Here is a 25,616-nt window from a genome sequence, read left to right on the forward strand (position 1 = left end):
GTTTCTGCCAGAATTGCATAGCAGAAAGGGTATGTAGCAAACCTCTTCTGCTGGAAGCCTTGACAATGTAGAGAAGTAATTCTGGTAAGGGAAGTTAATGTTGTTTCATGTATTCATTGGCAGTCCGACAAAGCCATATCTGATTTTCTCCAAAGCATTGTGATATCAGTACACTCATTAAATGATTCCAATCAGTAGGGAGAGAAGGGGATGCCAACAAAACAGTACAGAACAGAACAGAACAGAACAAAAAATATATAATATGCTTGTAAATTGCCACAAAAGAATGAAGAGGTATGTTTCCTTTTTTTCCCAAGTTACATTTCATGTTCTCCAAAGTCAACTTTTATACTTACAATTTTAATGAGCAAAAAAGTCAGTTAAAAAAACTATTTCTACTTCCTTCTTGTTCATGTTTTTGACATATTCAATGGTCAATTTTCCTCAGTTATAAAATCTTCCCTAGTTTTTCTGGACTGCATGTTTATTCTTCTATTTCTTAAAGGAGTCCCCATTGACTTTTAAAAGAATATACATTTGAGTACAACATATGGTGTTGGCCCTAACACAGGTTGTAAGAAAGAGCTTGATAGATTTAGGAGATGAATGTATGATATGGGACAATTTAAAGACCATTTAAGTTCATGGTATAAATTTATGAGAAAATATTTAATGTTATAATTCTTGAGAGAATGAATTCTAGTGAAGATTGTGTTCTCTCTCCTGGCAAAGCCAAACGAAAACAGGAATAGAATGTCATAACAGAGTCTTATGTAATTAAAAAACTAAAGAATTGCAAACATTACTGGGAAAATATCTTCTCTGTGGTTTTTATTTTCTCAGTATAAAATTTAGTTTCCTGACGCCAGAAGAAACTATTAACTTGTTTTTTATTACCAACAAATAAATTGTTATGAGAAGTATTTTCTTAAATCTGATGTTATTTTAAAGGCAAAAAGAATTGCTGTGAAAATATTTTTATAGAACCTCATATAGACACACACACTTTGCTAGAGAAACTCATTCTGAACAGTATAGCATGGAAGAACAGTGAAATCTATGGGATTTCTCAAGACAGAATAGAAATACACGGGGCTCTAATATACATCAGTATCCAGTGACCTGAGCTTTTTGAGGTATCAGATTCCACACCATGAATGATCCATACTCAATAATTCTATGAATTAGGTTAGCGTATCCTCGCGTAATCTTGTTTTCCCCAGAAATATTGGATTAATTTCCAATGACTTTCCAACCATGATTGCTAAAGGTAGTTGGAGTCAAATTGGAGAAGACTAATAACAACACTGTCAAACTCTTCTTTGCACCCTTGACTGGAAAGAGTTAATTCAAGGAACAGAAATATAAGTGCAATAATTAATGGTATTTTTATTAGAATTTATTACAAAGTTGTGACAAAAAGAATTCAAGCTAGTGCCCTACTTTAGATAAGATGCCTATAGTATACATTAGCAATTCAGCAGCAAGAGTTTTGTCTGTTTCCTTCTGTTTTGTTGATGTAGAAAAGAAAGAAGTTTCTCTTGTGAAGATGGGACAGTAGGCATTTCCTGTGTTGATAACTCTCAGCGTTTTTATCAATGTGAGAAATAGTTCTCACAAACAGATTTATTTAGCAAAAGATAGATATCAGAGCTTAAAAATCTGACTAACTCCCTGTACAACAGTTCAAGGCCGTTCTGAAATTGCATAAAACTGAGACTACTGCTTACTGAGAAAATTAAAGATTTTTTACATTTATTTTAGAGAAAATATAGACCATGTAAACCGCATGTAGACCATGTAAAATCAAACATTATGAAGCGGTATATAAGTCTAAGGGTTATTGCTATTTTCAATGACATCAGGTCCAATCTGCTTTATTTATGCAGGTAGGCAGATGAATACACATCATCCACACAGCAGCATTTGCTTAAGGGATTGTACCTGTTTTGGACCTTTGCAAAATAGGGGGTACCCCTTAAGCAAAGTGAGAGGCTGAAATAGCCTGTAGTATGGATGAGCAAGGGTGCAAAAGCATATAACTCATAATTCAACTATTTCAGGACTTTCCTCTATTGTTCTCTTCAGATTGTTGGAATTTTGGAAGAGGCAATGATACCCATAGGCCTACTTAGCCACTGAATAGAAAGGGTTGACAGGATGTTTGAGGAAGATGATCCACTCATTAGTGAATGCAGCTTTTTATTAACCAAAGCCAATAAAGTAATTCTGCTAAACAGGATTTTACTCATTGATGATTTTTGCATCCAGTATATTTCTTCCAGATACGTATATATTTAGTTCAGGTGTTGCGGATATTCTATTTTGCATGCAAATTTTTTATCTCATTTAGCAAGATCCATTTGTAATATTAATCTAGGGTTGTGAGTGAGTTCCAAACCTAGTATTGCATTGGACCACTAAACTCCTATAACTGGTTCTAACAACAACCTTACTTTACACGTTGAAAGTAAAAAATATAGAATTTGGATTGTTGCATCAGTTCCATCAGTTATTTTAGGCCAGTAGTGGTGAATGTTTTTCTGCTCCGGTGCCCAATAGGGTGAGTGTGTGATAGCATGTGAATATGTGCCCACACTCATAATGCAATGCCCTCCCCTGGCGCATGTGCACACAACACCCCCTGTGCTCTCCATGCCCACTACCCCCCGCACATGCACGCAGTCCTCACTGAAACCTCCGAACTTCCAGTTGGCCCGTTGGGCTCATTTTTTGCTATCTACAGGCTCCAGAGGCTTTCCTGAAGCCTGGGGAGGGTGAAACGGCCTCCACCTGCCCTCCTCCGGAAGGCTGAAAATCAGCCGGTCATGGCAATGCCTTGCGTGTCCTCACATATGGCTCCATGTGCCATATCTGTGGCACACATGCCATAGGTTCACCATCACAATTTTAGGCAATTCTTTTTCCAATGTATATACTTCATGCCTGCAAACGCGGAAGAAAATCACATGTTTTGGAGGTACAGCTTTTGTTGACCTCCAGAATTTATGGTTTATAGCACTAATCTAGAAATTCTCAGATTGTTAAAGGAACTGTGTGCTTTGCTTGATTTTATTGCAGGTAAATATGGCCATGTAGCATGTTAAGGGCTATAAAGCTTGGCATCCATGGAAACATGCTGTACAAATAAGGATTATAAATAATATTGTCTCCCTCCATAGGAAGCAGAGACTCTTTGATCTTGCAAAGAATAATCCATTTCATTCTAATTCCTATATCGCCACCAACATACTTCAATTGGATTTGTCTCCACTCTCCTACATGCATTTTTGAACATGAGCAATTTGGACCCTTTGCCCCAGTTTTCAAATACATGGATATTGTTAGAATTATTTTCATTACAAAATGTACTCGCAGTTGTCACCTTATGATCGCAATTGGGACCGAAATTTCAGTCATTTGGTTGTAAGTCGAGTCAGACACAATTTTACAATTTTTATGATGGGTATTAGGCAAATCACAGTGGAAAACCATGCGGTTGTTATGAGAATACAGCTTCCTCAAAGGCCTTTTTAATTTTTTTGCCAGATATCAGCAAAAAAAAAAAAGACCATAAATCACAAGTGTGTGACTGCAGTACACTATGACCAGCTGTAAATGCAAGTGCCAAAGTGCCAGAGTTGCAGTCACATCACCGTGTGGGTGGCCTAACAGTTGTAAACTCAGGTCTTAAGTCATTTTTTTCCAAAGTCAATGTAACTTTGAATCATCATTAAACGAACAATCCTAAGTAAAGGACCATTTATCTGTGTGAATTTTCTATGCAAAGGATCACCATGGAAGCTTTGATTCATGCCTTCTTTGAAGAACCTGTTAGATTTTTATCCTGCCTTTTTGTATCTTTATTTTTTTTATTATATCTGTATCTTTATCCTGCTGTTTTATTAAGGTAGCAAGCATACCTAATTCTCCTGCCTCCTTATGTTCCCCACAAGAATGCTGTGAATTGGGTTGAGCTGAGAGAGAGACTAGCCCAAAATCACCTAGTCGGTTTTCATGGCCAAGGAAGTCATAGAACTTATTATCTGCTGGTTTCTAGACCAGTACCATAATCGCTACACCATGTAAAATCACTAATTCCTAAAACATACAATTTAGAACACTTATTTGGTGCTTTGGCAATTTCAAACTTTTTTTCTTGCATGCTTTTAATAATCAGCTAATAAAGGAATCAAGTAAAATATTCTGCTAAAACTGAAGAACGTTTATCTTTTCTATGACAGAATACTTTTAGTGTTATACAGAAAAATTGATTGTAGTGTATTACACAGAGATAGACAAAAGAGACATATGAAGACAAATACACATACAGATAATTTTTAACTCCTAACATTACATGGCAATATATGTTTATCTAGAAAAGTTCGTTTGAAATTAATGAAATTCTACCAGGATAAACTTTTTGTCCCTTCAAATTATTTATGCCTTCAGCATAGAAAAGAAAAATAGCCTTATAGTTAAATAGATAGGACTTTTAATCCACATTAATGAACATTCTGAACATGCCTAAAGCTATTCCCCCAGTAGAAGAAGATCAGGTAGCTAGGTAGCTACTCTCTTTATTCAAATGCAGAGTTTTTATGCAACATGGATTGTACTAGTATGTGTGGGAAGCCTTTCTTTTTCTCAAAGAGAAGAAAGGAGGTGATTTAATAATGATTGGTCACTAGTGAGGGTGACACAGAGCTGACCAAACACATGCACTCCTTTTCCATTGAGAGGAAATATTATATTGCTGTTAGAATTCAAAGCAAACATAAGCATTTTTCCATGATTTCCACTGAAAGAAATACTAGAGAGGGAAAAGGAAAGTAATTCGATTCACTCTCTGCACTTCCACGCTTTATGGATATTCTGCTTTTCTTTCTCTTTGTAATAATTGTAATGGGTAATGGAAAATGGGTGAAGAAATTTGAAATAAAATAAGTATTTTAACTCTGCTTTATAGTAGGATATATTGGGCACTATAATGGAAGTGGGTTCTGTCTTACAACATAGAGCAGTGGTCCCCAGTGTGGGACCCATGCTCCACAAAGGGGCAATTTGATTTTTAATGGGGGAAATTTGAACTTTGTTTAAACCAAGTTAATGGCCTTTTAGGCTTCCTCTGTGTGAGCAAAGTTCACTTTTTGGGTAAAGTAAGAATTATATGTCATGGGGGTGGGGGTCAGGATTTTAGAAATGCTTAGGTGGGGCATGGCCATAAAAAGGTTGGGAACCACTGGCATAGAGCTATATCGGAGTGACAGAAAATGACACTTCTTATGTAACAGTTCATTCATTCATTCATTCATTCATTCATTCATTCATTCCCAGTATATTTGTATTACATTGGCCATGCTACTATGAGCTGGACATCAATGGCTTGGTTTCCATCAAAACGCCATCAACTTCTCTTGAATTAGCCAAATGTCCTAAATAAGCCAACCAAAGACACTGTCAGAGTCAACGTTTAGTGCCACAAAACCAGGATATCCTCATTCGTTCTTCATTGTTGGTACATTTTATGAGCTGATAATTTCCCCCCCGTTATTTTCAGTGCCTTTTTTTCCATAAGGGAAACCCATCCTGTAAGCTTGTAAAAGGAGGTGGAGGGAAAATGCAACTACAACAGAATGGAGATCAGTTAGGTGCAATTTATTACTGCTGCCTTTTTCCTTTCAGCTATTAGGTTTGGGCGAATGCCACAAGCTGAGAAGGAGAAACTCTTGGCAGAGATTTCAAGTGACATTGACCAGTTGAATCCTGAGTCTGCTGATCTGCGAGCCCTGGCCAAGCTGCTCTATGATTCCTACATAAAGTCTTTCCCTCTGACCAAAGCCAAGGCGAGGGCAATCTTGACAGGAAAGACAACAGACCAATCAGTAAGTTCCATCCAGTTGCTCTTTTTTTCTTTGGGCAAAAGGTCTAGCATTCTAATGGACTATATTGTGTGTTGTTATTTTTTTAATGTGCTTGGTACTTAATGTATTTCAAACCAAAGCTGAAACACAGGAAATGGTTTAGATGGGATAAGTAAACATTATTTGGAAAAAGTATAATAAAATATTTGAATCCCATACAAGTATGTGAAGGTCAACACAACTTGTGTTCCTGTATAGTCACTCTTTTTTCCATTGGTAATCACCTACATTATCCAATGGAGCTACTGTATGTCTTCAAGCAACTGTGTTGGGCTACTGTTCAATCCTTTTCTTGGCATGAGACTGGACATTTTTACTTCCCCGGTAGAAAGGCTAATTCAAGGACCAGCTACATCCTTTTGTTAAGGTTTCTCAACCTTGACAATAGATTCAACTCCCAGAATTCCCCAGCCAGCATGCTTGTGATAATTGAAATCTATATATCTTAAGATTGTCAAGATTGTGAAACTCTGTGTTAGAAGAACAGCAAATTCACATTTTTGTTGTTTTAAAACTAACCCATCTAGTTCCACTGATCTTTTTATTTTCATTTGTCAACAAATGTCTACTGTTCAGTTCTTCCTTCCAGTATTTACTTTACTTCCTTATACTCTATCTGTTTAACAATTTGTTGTAAATTTACTGGTTCTATGCTCGTGAAAATCCTTGTTTACATCCTTTATTGCCGGCTTGCATTAGATCTGAGCAAGTTTATTTTTGTTCTCATTTGAATAAAAATTCCTAGGTCAGAAAGAACTCTTGTGCTTCCTTGATGCTAGGTAATGGCCTTGCATATGTCCTCTTGTCTCTAATGGTATGTTTTCTGACTTACGATACAGATACTAGTTCATTCATATGATCCTTCAGCCTTAGTATCTCAGAAGGCCACCAGCTCTGCATCTTCCTGTCAATCGTAGGCTGCATTTTCACAGCATCTCACAGGTGCCCTCTCCCTCTTCTCCTTGAGCTGGTTGATGGTGGAAGATAGGAGTTAGCAGGAAGGACAAGGAGGCCTTAACTTTTAGGGGAAGGGGGAAGTTTCAGAAAACAGAATAAGGCAGGAGTTTTTGCCAGTAAGTCACTGCCTACTCTGCACTTCCCAAGGAAGTACTGCCAAATTGTCTTTGGAGCATTTCCTCTGGAACAAGAGTTAAGACACTCCATAAAATTTATGGTGCTGCTCTCCCATTGAAAAAAATGCATTTAAAGAGATCTTAGTTTGTTTTTCTGAATGAGAAGACACAATTATATCCAGAAAACACAAAAGAGTGACCACTTTGCAAAATGCCCCTCTGCAATAGAATATTGGGCAGTCCTCTTAAGATGTTCAGCATTTGGCTGTATCTAACCAAATATACTATTTTGTAAGATATGGACATATTCACACTACCCACAACTGGTATATTGAGAAAAGGATGGACTGCTACTTCCAAATAGTTTTACAGGATCTGTGTGTGATTTATAGATACGCTGTCTTCATACATGGTGGGTTATGGGTAGATGTAGCCCCTGTTATTTACAGAGATTCCATTCCCGCCTAACTGTGGATAATGAAACAAGGCTTATTTTATTGTGCATTAGCCCTACATGACCACCCATCTTATAAAACACAACTCTGGGCAGCTCACAACAATAATAAAACCACAAACAATAAAAAACAACTATATCAGGCACCTGGCCTACCATCTCCAATCCGTCACTCTATGCATGCCTTGAGTTCCAATCTTGCTTTATCCCAGCACCCAGGGAGAAACCCAGCCCTTTACAGCTTTCTGCAAGGCTAGAAGTGTGGAGAGAGGCTGCCGGTTCTCAGAGGAAAGGGGGTTCAACAGGGAAGAGGCTGCTAAGGAAAAGTCACATGTCCTTGGTATATCTAATGGCAACATTTAAGGGATGGAATCTGGAGACATTTAAAAAAAAAAACATACTTTACACATGGCTAAAAGCAATCTGCACACTATATATAAACTCTCTCTCTCTCTCTCTCTCTCACACACACACACACACACACACACACACACACACTTGGAAAGCCCTCCTTCAAACAGAACCAAGTCTGCTGATATGCAGTACCCCTTATTGAGTTCTGCTCTGTAATTACTGGGTCAAACATTGGATTATGGAATTGCTGTATGACGAACGAATGAAATGGGAGGAGCAAGGATGAAAGAGGGCCCTTCAAAAATAGAATGTTGTTTACTGATTGCCTTTCCAAAAGTAATCCTGTATAAAATCAGATACTTTTTTTATGGTAGCGTACAAACGATCACATTTTGATAAGCTTTAAATAATATTTTAAAATGTGTGAGTTCAAGGTTAACATTATAATTCACATCAGTGTTCCACTTATTCCCTGAATAAAGGAAAACTGACACTGGAAACTCTTTGAAATTGGGCTTTCATGTTATGAGTCTGATGTGCTAAGAATTACATCTAAACTGGAACTTTTGTGTGTGTTCTTCTGACAGTTTTTACCTACCAATGATTAAATTCCAACTATCAGGATAGTGTTACCGGAATAAAAACTAGAAGCGAAAACCCCATATAAAAGGCCAATACTTCCTTGGCCTTACCTTCAAAAAGAATGGGAACAAATGTGCTCATTCAGTAAATAATGTGTAAAACAATTTTATTATGCATTCTGTGATGGACTTTGGGTTCCCAAACATTAACATGTTTATTGTGGATACAATTCTCAACTATGTTCCTTCTCAGAACTGTAGGTAGCATTTCATCGTGTAAATGTGTAAATGACTGGTAATGCTTAAATAGGTTGTAGAGTTTAAAATAATGATGTAGACAGTTTTTCTGAGACATACAGTGCTCGCTGGCCTTTGTAAAATACTCTATTACGTGATAAGGAAACCCATTTCAAGTTCTCTAGCTTCCACTAATTAGTATTTTCTGCAATTTTCTAAGAAATATCACGTACAATCAAAGAACATGAAGGAAGCACTGGAAATAATAAAGCAGCAAATAACACCTGTAGCCAAGAAAATCAGCAGACACAAAACTTGAATTGCAAATTACAGGCAGAACTTCCCATTTCAGCCCAATCATAAACATTTCTACCAATCCATCAGTGGAGACTGGACCGAATCAGATAGTACTTGAGGATTAAGAAACAGTATAGTTCTGGACATAGATATGGAATAACCCGAACAAATGCAACAAGGGCTCAGCTTGGTTAAAGGAGGTAGATAAAAATAAAATGAAAGAATTAGTAATAACAGCAGAAATAGTAGAAAAAACAGCAAGAAACATCAAGAATTGGTCAGCACCAGGTAAAAATGAACTGCATGGTTTTTGGTTGAAACATCTGACTGGTCTACACCCACTTGTTGCCAAGCAGTTTAACAACATACTGCAAGGAGGTGAAATTGAAAAGCGTCTAACATTTGGCAAAAATCTATCTGATAATGAAGGATGCAGCGAAAGGGGCAGCATCAGGGAACTTCAGGCCAATTACCTGCTTACCAACAACTTTCAGATTGCTAACTAGTGTGGTAGCTGATGCAGTCCAACAGCATCTAATTGAAAGCAAGCTCTTTCCATTTGGGCAGAAAGGAAACCTCCAAACTGCGGAGGAACAAAAGATTGACTTCTAACTGACTAGATAATTTTGGAAAACTGCAAGGGGGCTCTACATGGGGCTGCCCCTGAAGAGTGTTCGAAGACTACAGTTGGTCCAGAATGCAGCTGCGCGAGCGATACTGGGTGTACCTAGATACACCCATGTTACACCCATCCTCCGCGAGCTGCACTGGCTCCCTATTGGTCTCCGAACGCACTTCAAGGTGCTAGTCGTTACTTTTAAAGCCCTACATGGTTTAGGACCTGGCTACATGAGAGACCGCCTCCTGCCACATACCTCCCAACGACCAACTAGATCTCACAGGTTGGGCCTCCTCCAGGTGCCGTCGACTGGACAATGCCGGCTGGCGGCCCCGGGGGAGGGCCTTCTCTGTAGCTGTGCTGGCCCTGTGGAACGATCTACCTGTAGAGATCCAGACCCTTACCACTCTCCCGGCCTTCCAAAAAGCCACCAAGACCTGGCTGTTCCGGCAGGCCTGGGGCTGTTGACCAATGTCCAGTCCCACTCAGACAGAATGGATGGTGTGCAATTTTAACAACTGTATTTTTTACCTTTAATTTTTTTAATGCTTTTATCTTGTCTGTAAGCCGCCCAGAGTCCCAAGGGAGTGGGCGGTATACAAATTTTATTAACTTTCAAATTTCAAGGGGAGGAAGACCAACCTGAATATAACATGGATTGTCTACAAAAAGGCATTTGTTTTCCTGCCACATGTTTTGATAATCAGATGTCTAGAAATAACATGAATCAGTACAAACATCTCAAGCTTTGTGCAAAGATCAATGGCACAGTGAAAAACAATATTGCTGGTCAATTGTAATAAACTGGGAAAGGTTAATATCAAAAGAGGAATTTTACAAGGCGATTCACTGTCATCACTACTGTTTATCATTGCACTGATTCCTCTGTCAATAATTTTGAAAAAGTTGCCCCATGATTATCAAACATCGAAAAAATCTGCCAGGCAATATCACATCTTTTACATGGATGATCTGAAGCTGTATGGAAATACACCATCTGCTCGACATGTCCAAAGTATTGCAATGGAGTCTGCACTGGACAAATGTTCCACCCCCACCATCACTAGAGAAAAATAGTGAAAGCTGAAGGATGCCCTACAGAAATAACACTGAGTCTAGATGAGGAAGATTACTACAAATATGTCAGCATACTTCAGGCTCAAGCACACTGAAGTCAAGAAGAAGGCTAAGAGTTCAAACTCACTTGTAGAAATACCATTAAGGCAATTAATACCTGGGCAATTCCAGTCATTAGACTGGGATAGTCGATTGGACTAAAACTGAACTAAAAGCCCTGGATAGGAAGACCAGAAACATAATGACATTGAATCGTGTCCTTTATCAGTGTAGTAATGTTGACAGACTAGCTGGGTGTGGAATGCTGCAAGTACACCAGACAGTTGAATAAGAAGAAAGGACATTGGAAGAATATCTGAAGGGCAGTGAAGAAGATATACTGAAGCTAGTACACTATGAAGCCTCACTGAGTACTGTAAAGACCAAACTGGCCTTCAAGAAAGACCAAATGAAAGATAGAAAAGAGACATGACAAGGCAAAGTGGTATTACATGGCCAATACATTAAAAAAATAGCAGGCAAAGCAGATAACAATAAGACTTGGCAACACCTAAGAGCAGGAAAATTGAAAACAGAGGGACAAATTCTGGCTGCATAAGATGAAGCCTTAAGAACAAATGCATACAAGGCCAAAATTGAGAGGACAGCAACAGATAGTAAATGCAGGCCTCTGAAAAGAAGTTGAAGAAAAACTTAGGCCTCCTCCGAATTCCATCTGGTGACTCCTCAGGGGAGGGCCTTCTCTGTGGCTGCTCCGGCCCTCTGAAACGATCTCCCCGTGGAGATCCGGACCCTTACTACCCTTCCGACCTTCCGCAAAGCAGTTAAGACCTGGCTGTTCCGGCAGGCCTGAGGCTGTTGAACTATCCAGCCCCATTCGAGGTTACGGCTGTTGTAGTATTTTAAACTGTTTGTTTAAATTGTTTGTTTTTATTTTATTTTTATATCCCCTCCCTTTTTATTGTAAGCCGCCCTGAGTCTCTCGGGAATAGGGCGGCATACAAACCTAATAAATGAAATGAATGAAATGAAATGACTTAGCCGCTAAAGAACAGACTGACTCTAAACAATGGTAGGACAAAGTAGCAAAAACAGTGCATTGGAAAATCTGCAAGATATAACATTTGTCTGCCAGCAAGAACGAGTGGGACAACAAAATAATAGAAAATGAAAAAACTGGGACTTTAGAATTCAAACAGAAAGACCCTGGCTAGATAATATCTGGATAAGAAAGGCAAAAAACGTTTGGATAGTGCATGCTGCAGTATCATGTGGTGCCTTTATTCTAATCCTTGTAGAGGCAACAGATTAGAATTTTGACAATCCTTTTATCCTCTCTTGCAAACAGATCCATACTCTTTTGAGAAGTTCATTTTTAAGGAGTTCAATGGGTAAAGAAGAAAAGCATAAATCAGATCCTCCACCTTTCATCCTATGTATCATTTTCCATGTTTGACATTCCTTTGATTAAAAAAAAAAGTTCTTCAAAGTCCAGTTGAAGCAAATGATGTCCCAGCACCTTCTACTTTTCATCCAATTAGCTGCATTGTTCATTGTGATGATTTTAAAATACTGTACATTCTGAATAAGCATACTCTTTATGAAATGATCACAATAGCCTTCTAGATTTTCTGTCTGTCTCTCTCTCTCTTTCTCTCTCTATCTAGTTATTTAGCTATCTAGCTATTTATCATCTAGCTAGCTATCTCTTGGCAATTCAATCACAATTGTTTACCTGTTTTTGTTTTAAAGAATCAATAACTAAATCATAAGTATTATTGCTATAGGGATAAATTCAATAAAATATGGTAAATAGATTTGCTGCACAATGCTAGTGAATTCTTCTGTGGGAGTAATGGCTTATCTTCCATGTTGCTGGATGAGTTTTAGAACTAACGTACAAGTAAGGTTTTCTATCTCAGCTTCACTTCTCTGCATTGAGGAGGATGATGTTACATTCCTAGCGTTAAGTCAATGTGGGTATGATTGTGGGTGGGTGGGGAAAAATCAACTTAAAATCTGCCAATCCCATGCTGTACATTTTACATGGGTTTTATTACCCATTACATATCTGTGGCAAGGAAATTCAGAAAGCCGTAAAAATACAGTTTAGGCTTATTGATAAAATATAGGAGCCTAATTGCCAGTATTATGCTGGTATAACAAGTTTTCAAAATGATAAAGTAGATATGCTATTGGCTTGAAATGATTGCTGCTTCTTAGCAATTTACCTTGAGGGGAAAATATAGGGCTTTATTTACCAAAACAAAATGGTTTTTCTTCAAGATATGTCCTTGAAAATGGAGAGATCTATGTAACCAAGTTCTTTACATTCATACACTTAAGCCTATCTTCTCCAACCTGTTTTTCAGATAGTCATTGTGTTTTGTGTTGCAAAAATCCTAATCATCAACTGTATCTCTCTTTTTTTAGCCATTTGTCATTTATGACATGCATTCCTTAATGATGGGAGAAGACCAGATCAAGTGTAAACATTTGACCCCCATGCAAGAGCAAAATAAAGAAGTGGCCATACGTATCTTCCAGCGCTGCCAGTTTCGCTCGGTGGAAGCTGTTCAGGAAATCACTGAATTTGCCAAAAACATTCCAGGTTTTGTGAGTTTAGACCTCAATGACCAAGTAACTCTCCTGAAATATGGAGTGCATGAGATCATCTATACACTCCTAGCCTCCATGATGAATAAAGATGGTGTTCTCATATCCAATGGACAAGGATTCATGACTCGGGAGTTCCTAAAGAGTCTGCGGAAACCTTTCTGTGACTTTATGGAGCCAAAATTTGAGTTTGCTGTCAAATTCAATGCACTGGAATTAGATGACAGTGACTTGGCAATATTTATAGCTGTCATTATTCTCAGTGGAGGTAAGTGTGAGAAAGTTGCATATTCTCCTTGATTTGCAAAGATTTTAGCCATGGTGCATGACTTCTGAGCTGCCCAAGCATCCCATATTTAGCACACCAGCCTTGTATTTCCGTTCCCACTCAGAACATTAAAATACTAAATCCCTGGCGTAGTTATAAATGCTTCCTGAACTGCTTTCAGTTGAATCATAAATTGGGCGGTCCTGATATGAAAACTATGCTACTTTATTATGGATAGGCTCTTGTCTCCCAAGGTCTAATTTACATATGTGCGATGATCCTTTTAGAACAAAGATTATTGAGGCAATTTTTATCATCCTACTATATGCAGTTTGGAAGATTAATGAAATGATCAATTGCCCTTTTTGAAAGAGTTTAAGCATCCAAAAGAGTCTTAAGTATTCTCCAGAAAGTATACATCAGGAATCCTAGGAGTTCTAAAGGTCTGGATTTTTGATCTCTATGCAGCTGCTCCACATCCAATGACTACATTTTAGCTGGTTGGACTGACTCTATTTGTTCTGGTTATTGGATCCTCTTGGGAAGAAAAATGCAAGAATCTTTGTGTTAATTAATCCTTGCTTGACCAATCTGATATTATGGAGCCCTAGTTTCTTTCTGTAAGCATTGATTGCCTTTCAGTCTGAATCTCTGCTTGTATCTCAGTTCTGGTTTGTCCTTCAGTTCTTGTTCTTTGGTCCCGGAAAACTGGTTTTGCCCTTTGTCTCCTGATTCCATTCAGACAGCCCTGGTAGTTCAGTCACAAAAGTAAGGACTGGAAAACTATCTTGTACCAGGACAAACTATGAAACCCAACATTATTGGTTCTGATTAATAGCTGTTTGTCAGAGTCTGCAGCAGACGTCTTGAGACTGAGCATGGGGCCACGTGTAAACAAAAAAGTGTTAGGTGGACCTATGTGTTTCTTTGTGATTCTATGCATCTCCAGTGTAACCCTCCTGAGTTGAGTTGCTGCTGCTTGTCACGCTATGCAGTGCTATGTTTTCCTTACGCAGAACCAGGCGCCACCACTCTTACATAATTTCATCTCTCTGATTGCTTCTTTCTCTCAACCACATTTGAGGATTGCATGATTCAACAAGTGTCAGGATTAAAGGAGCTTAATTATTATTTGGCACTTTTCACTTGGAACTGCAGCATTAAGGCATGTTGTTAGTTAAACTAAAAGCTCATTTAGCAAGAATTTATACTATAAGAATTCTTGAGTTAGATGTTGGTGTAAGTGACTGAGTGGCTCTGAATAAAGGCAAAAATCAAAGTTGATTTTTCTTTTGAGAGCTGCTTCCAGCATACCAAATTCAGTTCCATTCTGTTTTCAGAGTATTATGGTATTGATGGACAAAGTCCCGAGTCCTCCTAAATATTTCTTTTCCAGCATGCCATTAGACTGGAAAGAATAAAAAGCTGTATTATTTCAAGAAATATTTTTAAAAAATGAGTTACAATTAGTCACAGATGCAATAAGACAGGAGTTATGACACTTTGCAAAGGAATGAATCATTAATATCATTTCTCTTTTCCTTCACTTTGATATGACAAATTCAAGAATTTACTCTAAATGATATAATTCAACAAAAATTAAATTGAGAAGTACAGTGTCTTGGAATGCAAGATTGTCAGGGGAAAAACTACCTTCCATCTCAAGAAATCCTTTGAGTTGGATGGTACTTTTTGATAATAAAGGTTAGAAAATGTCTTCCTGTTTGCTTTCCTCAAAACTCTGAACACATAAGGAAAAAAGAAAATCTGAATGCATTTCAAGTATGGATGTTTCAAATATGAATACTTTTTAACCTTTTTTAAACTTTTATTTTAACAGATATTTAGAAATGCAACCAAGGGAGAGGAACAAGGATATAAATATTTCTAGGCTATAAAAAATTGAATAAGAATTTTCAAAGTAACATTACAATTGAGTGTGTTTACAATTGAAAAATAAGAGAAAATTCAAATCCATAAGGCAATATTGTACCCATTGAGTTCTGCTGAAAAGGAATCAGTGGAAATTACATTCTTCATTGGGTGCTTAAATCCATTATATTTTCAATGCAATTAGAGTTAAGGTATAAATTCACATCCTTTTCCGTTCTTCTGTCTGCCTGGAAACCCTAGAGTAGAATCTACTAGGACTGAACCAGCTAGTAGACATTTTTAGCAAAGCCTTATTTAGTGCCTGTAAGATTCTTGCATGAGAAAAATTTTCCCTGAAATATTTGTATTCTTGTTTGATTGATTGGTTGGTTGGTTGATTACATGCCATCAAGTTGATGTCAAATCTTAGTTCTTACAGCAGCACTTCCTATCACTTCTGTAACTAAATCTATCCATTTTGCTACTCATTGTCCTCTTCTCCTTCCGTCTCCCTTCCCCAATATTAAAGCCGTCTCCAGAGAGCTGAGTTTGCATCTCTCCAAAGTAGAGTAATTGGAGCCTAATCATTTGTGTCTTGATTGGGAACTCTGGGTTAATTTGTTCAGTGATCCATCTGGTTTGTTTTCTTGGATGTCCACAGTATTCTCAGGAGGTTTTTTTTAGATTTTGGATTTTTTTTATTACACACTTATTATTTTTATAAATAACTCAAGATGGTGAACACACCTAATTCTCTTTCTTCCTGTTATTTTCTCACAATACCAAACCAGAGGTGGGTTCCTACCAGTTCAGACCGGTTTGGCCGAACCGGTAGTCATTTGGCGGCCTAGGTCACTGGAACCAGCAGCCACCCCCGTCTGCCATGCCCCTGAACCAGTTCTCTTATAGGGCCACCATATTGATATTCAGTTCTGCACATGCACAAATTTTAATTTTTTCCTTTTTTAACGTTTTGCACATGCGCAGACCTATTTTTGTGCATTTTGCGTGCACCGAACTGGCAGTAATGCGGGGAGCAACCCACTCCTGTATCAAACCTGTGAAGTGGATTTGGCTGAGAGACAGTAACTGGCCCAATGTCACCCAGCTGCTTTTCATGTCTAAGGTGGGACTAAAATTCATATCCTTCTGCTTTCTAGCCAGGTTCCTTAACTAATGGACTAAACTGGGGTCTTCTCCAACATCGAAAGCATCAATACTCTTCCTAGTTTGTTTCTTCAGTGGTTTTTTTTGTATAAATGTTTAATATTTAAAATAGCATCTTCAGTGAACTTGGAGACAAATGTATAAACAGACCAATTGTAAATTAAATTTTCAAAAGGATTTAATATGTATTTGCCTATAGAATGCCCCAAAACAAAGCTTCCACAAAATGGACAATTTGCTGTCTTCATAGTCTTTTAAATCTTCAGGGCATTACATATTTACAATAATTGTGTCTGAAGTTGTACAGATTAAAGTTTTCAAGTAATAATTGCACTGTGATTTGAATAATTGAAACTATTGAAAAATGTACAGTCTAGGAATAAGTTATTTTGAAGCTTTAAGTTGCAGTTTTAAGACAAACTTTAAGTTGTAGTTTTCTTCATAGTTTTCATTCCGCTACCAGAATTCTGCCCGAAATAATCCTTTCCAGTTTCGTTTCACTGAAGCTTCTTCACCACCTTCCCAGTTGCTCTGGGAATTTTAAGGAAAAGTGGAATAGTTTACAGCAGGAGAAAGGAGATCAGAAGAGATTGCTTTCTCTTTCCCACTGCAGGATTCCCACACTAGATTAACAGTCTCTTTTGAAAAACAACTATCTGCTAAATACTTCTGTTGGATCCAATCTAGTTGAAAATACTATTTTTTTTTCAGGGCTGGAACTGTTTTATCAGTATAGGAATTGCTGTTTACAGATTGAAAAAGACAAACTCTCATTTAAAAGGACAAACCAATCAACAGTTTTGAGGGATATTCCACCTATTAAGCATTTTTTTATATAACTGTAAAGATATGTGCAGCCAGTGCTAGTTTCTTTGAATTTAAAACCTGATTTGTTCTGTACTCATTAAAATCAGGCACGCAACTGCTGAGTCACACTGACATTATGATAAGAGTTCCCAGCCAAATGCTTATTCTTGTTCTAAATGAGCTTCAGTAGCAATTGCTCTTAAGAGATAAGAATACATAGGAATTTTGCAAGTGTACATAGAACATAAAATAATTGTTATAAACATTTTGTAAGTGAATGATTAACAGAAAGTAGGGTTCTCTTTGAGACTGTTGAAGAATAAAAGAGACTTCCACACTGGTAAAAGCCTATCTCTATATATGGTCATCTACTTTGGGAACATTGTTTCAACTTTACATTTTACGTAATTATCAATCTTTCAAAAATAACGTTGATATTATTGATATTACAATAGAAGAACTCCTAATGTTTATTTCTAGTTTAACTAAACTACAGTACAGTTTAATTTTAAACTAAAGGAATGATAGAAGTTCATTTTTATCACTTCTATTTAATGTTTCCTATGACTATTTGGGGACAGAGGCATATGTGCCACCCTATGTTAGGACTTCATCCTAAAGTCTCCCTGGAATTGATTTTTAAATGCATTGAAGTGTCCAACTATTCAAATTCCAACTAGGTTTCATAATTTTTTAAAATGCTTCAGCATCATAAGCTTGGCCTTGATTTGGGTGTACTTTAAGAGGGAAGACTCTTGGAGAAAGCATTAAGGTTTTCTTTATTTTCTTGGGTTCTTCTCAATGACAAACAAGAAAAGGGGTGAGAAAATAGGTAAGGGCTTCAAATTAAAGGGACATCTGGATCCTTTGATAAACTCAGGAAACAAAAATTATGTGGTAGCGCAGTGGTTAGAGTGCAGTACTGCAAGTTCCTTCTGCTGACTGCCAGCTGACTGCAATTTAAATCTCACCAGGCTCAAGGTTGACTCAGCTTTCCATCCTTCGGAGGTGGGTAAAATGAGGACCCAAGTTGTTGGGGGCAATAGGCTGACTCTGTAAACCACTTAGAGAGGGCTCTAAAGCACTATAAAGCGGGGTGTAAATCTAACTGCTGTTGCAATTGCTAGGCTAAAAAAATCATTTTTTTATTATAGAAAAAAGAACCTGTAGAATTCAATTTGTTTTTATATTTATAAAAAATATATTTTATATTTGGGATGAAAGGAAGTTACTTTTAGACAAGTTTAATAATATTATATTGTTAACAACATTAAAGATAGACTGTTAGTGAAGCAAGGAAGGGGTTTTCTAGGATTTCAAAAACAATAGGAAAAGATACTGCAGACTTTACGTTTGCTTAAATTTTATGTTTATGCACAATGAGTCATACCCAGATGTTTTAGCATTTGCAGATTATCAAAATGTTGTTAACATCTAAGTAATCTCCCCAAAGCCAGACATTTAAAAAAAAATTAATTGCCACATCTCTAAAATGTTTATCCTCAATACATAGCAGACAGATCTAAAAGTTTTGAATAAATGACCTTGAGTGTCACATGAGTAAGCTTCTGTTTGTGCAATATTACACAAGCAGTTTGTCTCTCATTTCTCCTGCTTTTCTTGCAATAAATAAATAAATAAATGTGTTGTGCTCTTCCAAGCTTCTTGAGCAAATCTGGAACTAGGAAGAGGAAAGAGGGGAAGTCTGTTCTAACTGCAGAATCTCTTTTGCTTGCAGAAAGGCATCATAGGATGTAACTCGTAAAATAATGTAAACCCAGTATGCCTACTACTTTTTGACAAAGCTTTTCTGTGTGTCCTTTTTTTATACTCTATGTCAGAGATGTCAAACTCGTGGCATCACGGCAGCATCATGTGACATATTCTGACCTTTTTCTACCTTCACGAAACTGGGTGTGGCCAACGCTTGACTCATTTTGCCCGCGGGTCGCAAGTTTGACAGATCTGCTCTATGTTATTCTTTCCTCATTTTATTTAAAGTAGAATGATATTATTTTTTTGGTAACTAACTTATTGATTGGGTTTACAATTCTGCAACGGTAGCTATGCCTTTGTGATTTCTGAGAAAAAATATAACATTTGATAAAATGATACTATATTCTTGTTATTAAAATATTTGGGAGGGTACATCGTTTCCCATATATTAGATCTAGTTAGTCAGTGGGAAATATAATGTAAAAACCCAAGTTATGAAGGAACTATCAAGTAGATCAGTTTCAGTTTATATGGAATGCTGCCTTTTTTTGACACCTAGGGTAAATAAGTCATTTTGTGGTTTATATAATCAGGTTGTAAATCCTTACAAGAACTAGTTCAACCTACGTGAACTCCTTTAAACAGACACAGAGCTGATTTCTTGTTTTTGTCTGTTATTGTTTTAACTTCCTTCACTTAACACCATACGATGTCTATGACCTTGAATAAAATCATATTCCAGTGACAAAACTGAGAACTTAAACCTGGCAATGTAATTAACAGTTTTACTTAAATAACTTAATAGCAGTCAGTTTGGGCCTCTGAAGCTTGAGCTGCAGGCTTAATTGATCAAGGAAGTTACCCTTTCATGTTTAAGAATTGCTCTACAAAAGCTGCAGGAAAGGCCACCATGAGAATCTATAACCCAAACCTGGAAAATGACATTGGGTTGTTAGGTATCAAAAGATTTGCACAACTCCTAAAGTCATCATTTGTTGATTTCAGTCTTTCTCCCTTTATTCTTTGATGATGCACGAACTTTCTTGTCACGTGAGGGTGTCACTTGCTCTGTTCCCTCCTGTCTTCAGGCTACAAATCCTAGACAACAACAGATCCTTTTGTTGGTTTTGTATGACTTCATCATCATTATCATTGTCCCCATGAGCATTTTGAATGAGACAAATGGAACTCTCTTACAGCACAGCTGGAGGACACTAGATTAGTGAAAGCTGTACAGTACAGTACACCTTATCCAGACATCTGAGCCTGTACCCAATGCCCTCATCTACAACAAGATGACACCCAGCTTGTCCACTTACTTGAATGACTTAGCAATTGTTTTACTTATTAACTTTTGCCTTGCAGCATGAAGCCAGTGGATTCTGGTTATTGTGGTTTCACATTGCCAAGTGAGTTTAAGAGATTACATATTAGCAAGAGAGGCAGCAATGGTCACTTGCAGATGTTGTCAAAATAGGAACATTGTGCACAATTATTAGCAACATTTGGCTGTATTTTCATCCATTTTGCTTATAGAATTATAGAGTTTCTCCATTTGTCCAAAAGTCCAACATAAAGACAGGAGTTCAATTAAGCTGTGGCTGGATTTTAGTATTTTTTATTTTTTCTCTTTTTAGGATATAAGGCTATAGAGCAGGGAAAATTGAAAGAACTAACCCAAGAAATCTCATAAAACATTGTGGTGGTTTTGGTGGAGAGTTATTTGAATGTTGTCAACAACTTCATGTTAAATAAAAAATCATAAAGAAATTATAAACAAATGGCAAGAAAAAATATAATGAAAAGAGAGGTACAGGTAAAATTGTGTGTGAAGGAAAAGTACTCTGAACTGTGGCTAGAAAATATCTATTTTGTGGCAGTCAAAAACTTATGGGTGATTCCAGTTCAGATGGCACTTAAAGGTAGTTTCCGCAATGCTAGAACTGCTGCATGAACCTTTATAATTCAACTATATTTATGGATATGTAGCTATATACATTTTAAAACAAATGGTTTTATTTGCTTCTAGATCGCCCTGGGTTACTTAACGTGAAACCTATTGAAGATATTCAAGATAGTTTGCTGCAATCACTAGAACTCCAGTTAAAGCTGAATCACCCAGAATCATCACAGCTGTTTGCAAAATTGTTGCAGAAAATGACAGACCTCAGACAGATTGTAACAGAACATGTGCAGCTGTTGCAAATTATAAAGAAGACGGAGACAGATATGAGCCTTCATCCACTCCTACAAGAAATTTACAAGGATTTGTATTAAGGGTCATCAGAATACTAATTCATTTACATAAGTACGTTCATCAAATTGCACTATTTCTTTAAGAGGGAAAATATTACATACCTAAGAAATTACTGTGAAAAAAAACCATTTAAAAAGAGACAGAGCTTTACTATTATAGATCTATTTTATGCATATTGTTTATAAAAATACATTTACAATTTCCTTTTAATATTAAAATGTCTTTATCATCAAAATGTTGACTGTATTTACCAGATTCTTTTTTTCCTGGTTTATTTAATATAATAGCACTGCTTTTTCAATGATTTAAAAATAACATTGGAGTAATAGTATAGTTCAGCTTCACTGCAAAGAAGAGTAATTTCCCCCTCAAGGGAAGTTTTATGGATCTTGATGTGGTTATGAATCAACAACAATTAGACAGGTCACTGCATTATTCTACAGTGCTCGAATTTTATACATCTAACTTTGAAACAAGTTTTTCAGAAAGGTGCAAAAGGGCCTGATTTTAAAAAATAATAATTAGCTTGCGGGTATTTAAAAACATTCCTGACATTTATCTGGGTTTGAAAGAGATGGTCAGAAGAATGATTTTTTTATGATTTACATTTATTTTAAATATATGTACGTTTCAAGGTGCTCAGGATATGTACTGCAAAATTAGTTTTATGCTTAGTTTTATATTCTTCCATTTATATTGTATGCTGATTTCAAATGTGAGCTGCCTAGCCGCCTTGTTTTCTTCTCTGCTGCCTCTAGTGGTAGTTTGGCACAGGACCAGAAACTCAGATTTGCCCTGAGATGTAAAACACTCCCTGTATGTGGCAGTGAAGGTGGCAGAAGCAGGCTCTTTTGATCTTGGCAAAGCTGGCAGAGAGATTCCTCATGTGATTGCCCTCAAGCAAGCCAAACGTTGCAAAGCAACAGGGCAGATTTTATGGGACTGCTGTTTGGATTAGTATTTATAGGGCAGCAAGTTAGAACAAGATAGCATTCATCAACTTCTGACTGAGAAAGGAAATTGTTGTCCACTGGAAATGCTGGACGACTTTGGAAAGCCTACTGGTATCACTGTTCAGACAGATCATGCATCTGTCCTGCTTTTGGTATCCTGGGAGTTTGGGAGGCTGAGCCAAAATGGAAATGTAGGAAGCATCTTTATCCTCTCATTCCCCTCAAGTAAATATGCTGCTAATGCTGAAGATTTAGAATGGTGTAAATGGCCTGAAAAATAACACCAATGCAGGCAAAGTACTGATCACCATGATCTAAATCAGTGGTTCCCAACGTGGGGCCCATGCCCCACAATTTGATTTTTAATGGCGGCAATTTGAACCCTGTTTAAACCAAATTAATGGCCTTTTAGGCTTCCTCCACATGAGTAGAGTTCACTTTTTGACTAAGGTAAGAATTATATGTCACAGGGTGGGCATCAGGGAACCACTGATCTAAATACTATGGCTCAGGGAAAATCTCCATAGTGAGAGTGAATTAAATCAGAGGTAGATAATGGGTGGTTGTTCAGATATTGCTGAATTAGAGCTCCCAGTCTCCCAAACCCATCTGGCCAGTGGTGAGAGATACTAGGAGTGATAGCTTAGCAACTTCTGAATGATGTAAGTTATCTGTCTTTACTATAAACTGTGAATAAATGAATAATCTTAATCAGGTTTTTGATCCACTGTGGATCTTCAAATCTTCTCTCAAAAATTATCTAAGGAGAATAGATGGAAACAACAAGGAAGCATCATTGCAGGTCATGGTGAGTTAGCCTGTCAGCAGCCATGCTTCTAAAGTGAGTTGAATTTGCTAGTCTCTGCCTTGAACACAATTGTGGTTGTCTCCAGTAGGAGATAGCTCTCCATTGGCTGCTCCTAGAATGGTACTGCTAGGGATCAAACGTCTTATACATTTAAACCTCTGGTTTGCTTCCAACACAATGAACAAAACCATACTAGGAGATATGAACAAGTGTACACATACCTATTGAATCAAACCAATAGGACTGCATAGCTAAAGCAACTCAAATGTGAACTGTATTTATTATCAAAACTGAAAAGGATTCATAAATTAATTCATTACATCCGGATTCCCCGTGGTTTGTACAAAGCTTGAACATAAAGTGTGCTCTTAAAACTTGCAACTTTGTGACATGTTGCTAGAAAGGCTAATGCTGATTCCATTCCGATGAATTGGTTTGGCAGGAGATTTATTCTATGTGGAAATGTGTGTTCAATACTTGGCAAATAATAGCAAATAACTAGGATTCAAGAATATCTGCAAAGCAGATTTGATCTCATTGATTTCCAGCTGTTTCTCACTTCTGATTTCTATGAATAATTTACATGTGGGAAACACAATGTGTAAGAATTTAATGAGAGATTATAGATCAAGTCAGGATAGCAATCCAACGTGCCTTAAATAAAATGCCATTTTTAATTTCCTTACTAAAAATAAGGAAATATGCCTATTTCAGATTTTGATTTCAACTGGTGCTATAGTTTGAGAAAAAAATGAAAATATAAAGGGATAAATAAAAATTATATTATAGTTTAGATATCATACTACATTTTTTCATAATAAAATTGTTTTTAACTTTTATGCCAAAATGATATTCAAAAACTTAGGCATTTATCTGTTTAAAGTGGCAAGCTGAATTATGAATGAGGTACAAGTATAACATTTTTAGCATTTATCAGGGTTTGAAATAAGAAAAAAGGTTTTCACCATGAGCTCTGTACTTAATTAGACCATTCACCCACTTCAGGGAAAAACCCTTTTTCAAAAGTCCTAGTATTTTCTCATGTGAATTATAATCATAATTTTGGTTTGAGTTTAAATATATTCTGCTTCTATGGGATTTTATTTATTAAAAAAAGCTTGCTCATGTCAATTTATGTAGGCTGTGTTATTTTCAGAACCTCGAGGGCTTTGGTGAAAATATTCCAAATCATAAATCACTGACTGTTTTTTAAAAACATGACTGTAACCTAAAACATTTGTTCACTTGAAATTAACATATGTGTTCTTTTTTCTTGTCTTGTCTTTATTTTTCTTTTCTGAATCTTAGCAGGTATATGTTGTATATTCTCTTCTTTTTTAGAATAGCTATTACATAAAAGGGGCAAAATTTTGATTGGGCAATTCAATTCAGTACAATACGTTTGATTTTGGATATAGATATATAAAAATAAATAAAATAGATGATAAACAAAATGAAGTTTAAGACAAAGTTAAAATACACTTATAAACAACCTAAATAGCGTACATAAGTAAGGTCCAGGATGCACTCTATATCAAATTATAGTGTGCTCACCAAAATTAGTGTAATGGGCAATATGTTTCCCCTCATTTGAACAAACACATGTATGCGCACATACACAGCCTTAAATGACTGGCATAAAAATGTTTATATGCTTCTATCCACATTTTTAGGAATGAGATAAACTACTGAAGTTACCAATTGTGTTTGTTGAATATTATTGAATATAGTTTGTTTAAAATTAATTTCTTGTCTTCAGATTGCTAAAAATTTAGTAGCATGTTTCAGAAAGAAAGTCTTTAATTTCACAATTGTAATACATTGAAAACTTTGTAGAATGTCCAAACTCTTACTATTTTCAGTAAATAGCAATAGCAATTATGTACCACTTTATTGTGCTTTTCAGCCCTCTCTAAGCAGTTTACAGAGTCAGCATATTGCCCCCAACAATCTGGGTCCTCATTTTACAGAAGGATGAAAGGCTGAATCAACCTTGACCCTGGTGAGATTTGATCTGCCAAACTGCTGGCAGTCGGTGATCAGCAGAAGTAGCCTGCAGTACTGCACTCTAATCACTGCGCTAGGGTCAGTGTAATTCAGATCTATTAGTCACTGCTGATCACAGGTTGAATCTATTAGTAGTAATGAACAAAATTTGTAAACTAAAACAGGAATCCCCAAATCCCAGGCTGCGGCCCCAGTACCAGGCTGCAGCCCATTGGGAATTGGGCCGCACAAGCAGTGAGCGAACGCCCGAAACTCCATTTGTCTAAGGGCACGTGTGAAATCAACCCCTCTGCCCCCCGCAAATCTGCAGATCTGGAAAGGTTGGGGACTACTGTGATCACAGGAGCCATTCTTTCACCATCCTTGCACTCTGCAAATCTATTGAAGACTAGACAGGCTACATGTGATAGGAGCTGAAGTTCAATACATCTGGCAAATGCTCATTGGGTGGAGGGTTGAGAAATCTCTCCTTAACCATTAAGGGACAGGAATTATTGAGGGGGATTTGGTAGAAACAGCAAAGATTGAA

At 37.0% G+C, this 25,616-nt stretch overlaps 1 protein-coding gene across 2 annotated transcripts in view; it reads left to right on the forward strand.

The window, feature by feature from the left end:
- PPARG (peroxisome proliferator activated receptor gamma) overlaps positions 1-24,352 on the forward strand; it is a 71,071-nt gene extending 46,719 nt beyond the window's left edge. For both annotated transcript variants that reach the window (XM_032210938.1, XM_032210939.1), the window contains exons 5-7: positions 5,686-5,885; positions 13,050-13,500; positions 21,092-24,352. In XM_032210938.1, coding sequence (XP_032066829.1) covers positions 5,686-5,885; positions 13,050-13,500; positions 21,092-21,339 — 899 coding nt within the window. In that variant the 3' untranslated portion in view covers positions 21,340-24,352. The remainder of the gene's footprint in view (positions 1-5,685; positions 5,886-13,049; positions 13,501-21,091) is intronic.
- The last annotated feature ends 1,264 nt before the right edge of the window (positions 24,353-25,616 follow it).

The sequence above is a fragment of the Thamnophis elegans genome, chromosome 2 (genome assembly GCF_009769535.1).
Source record: "Thamnophis elegans isolate rThaEle1 chromosome 2, rThaEle1.pri, whole genome shotgun sequence".
In the NCBI taxonomy this organism is placed as follows: domain Eukaryota; kingdom Metazoa; phylum Chordata; class Lepidosauria; order Squamata; family Colubridae; genus Thamnophis; species Thamnophis elegans.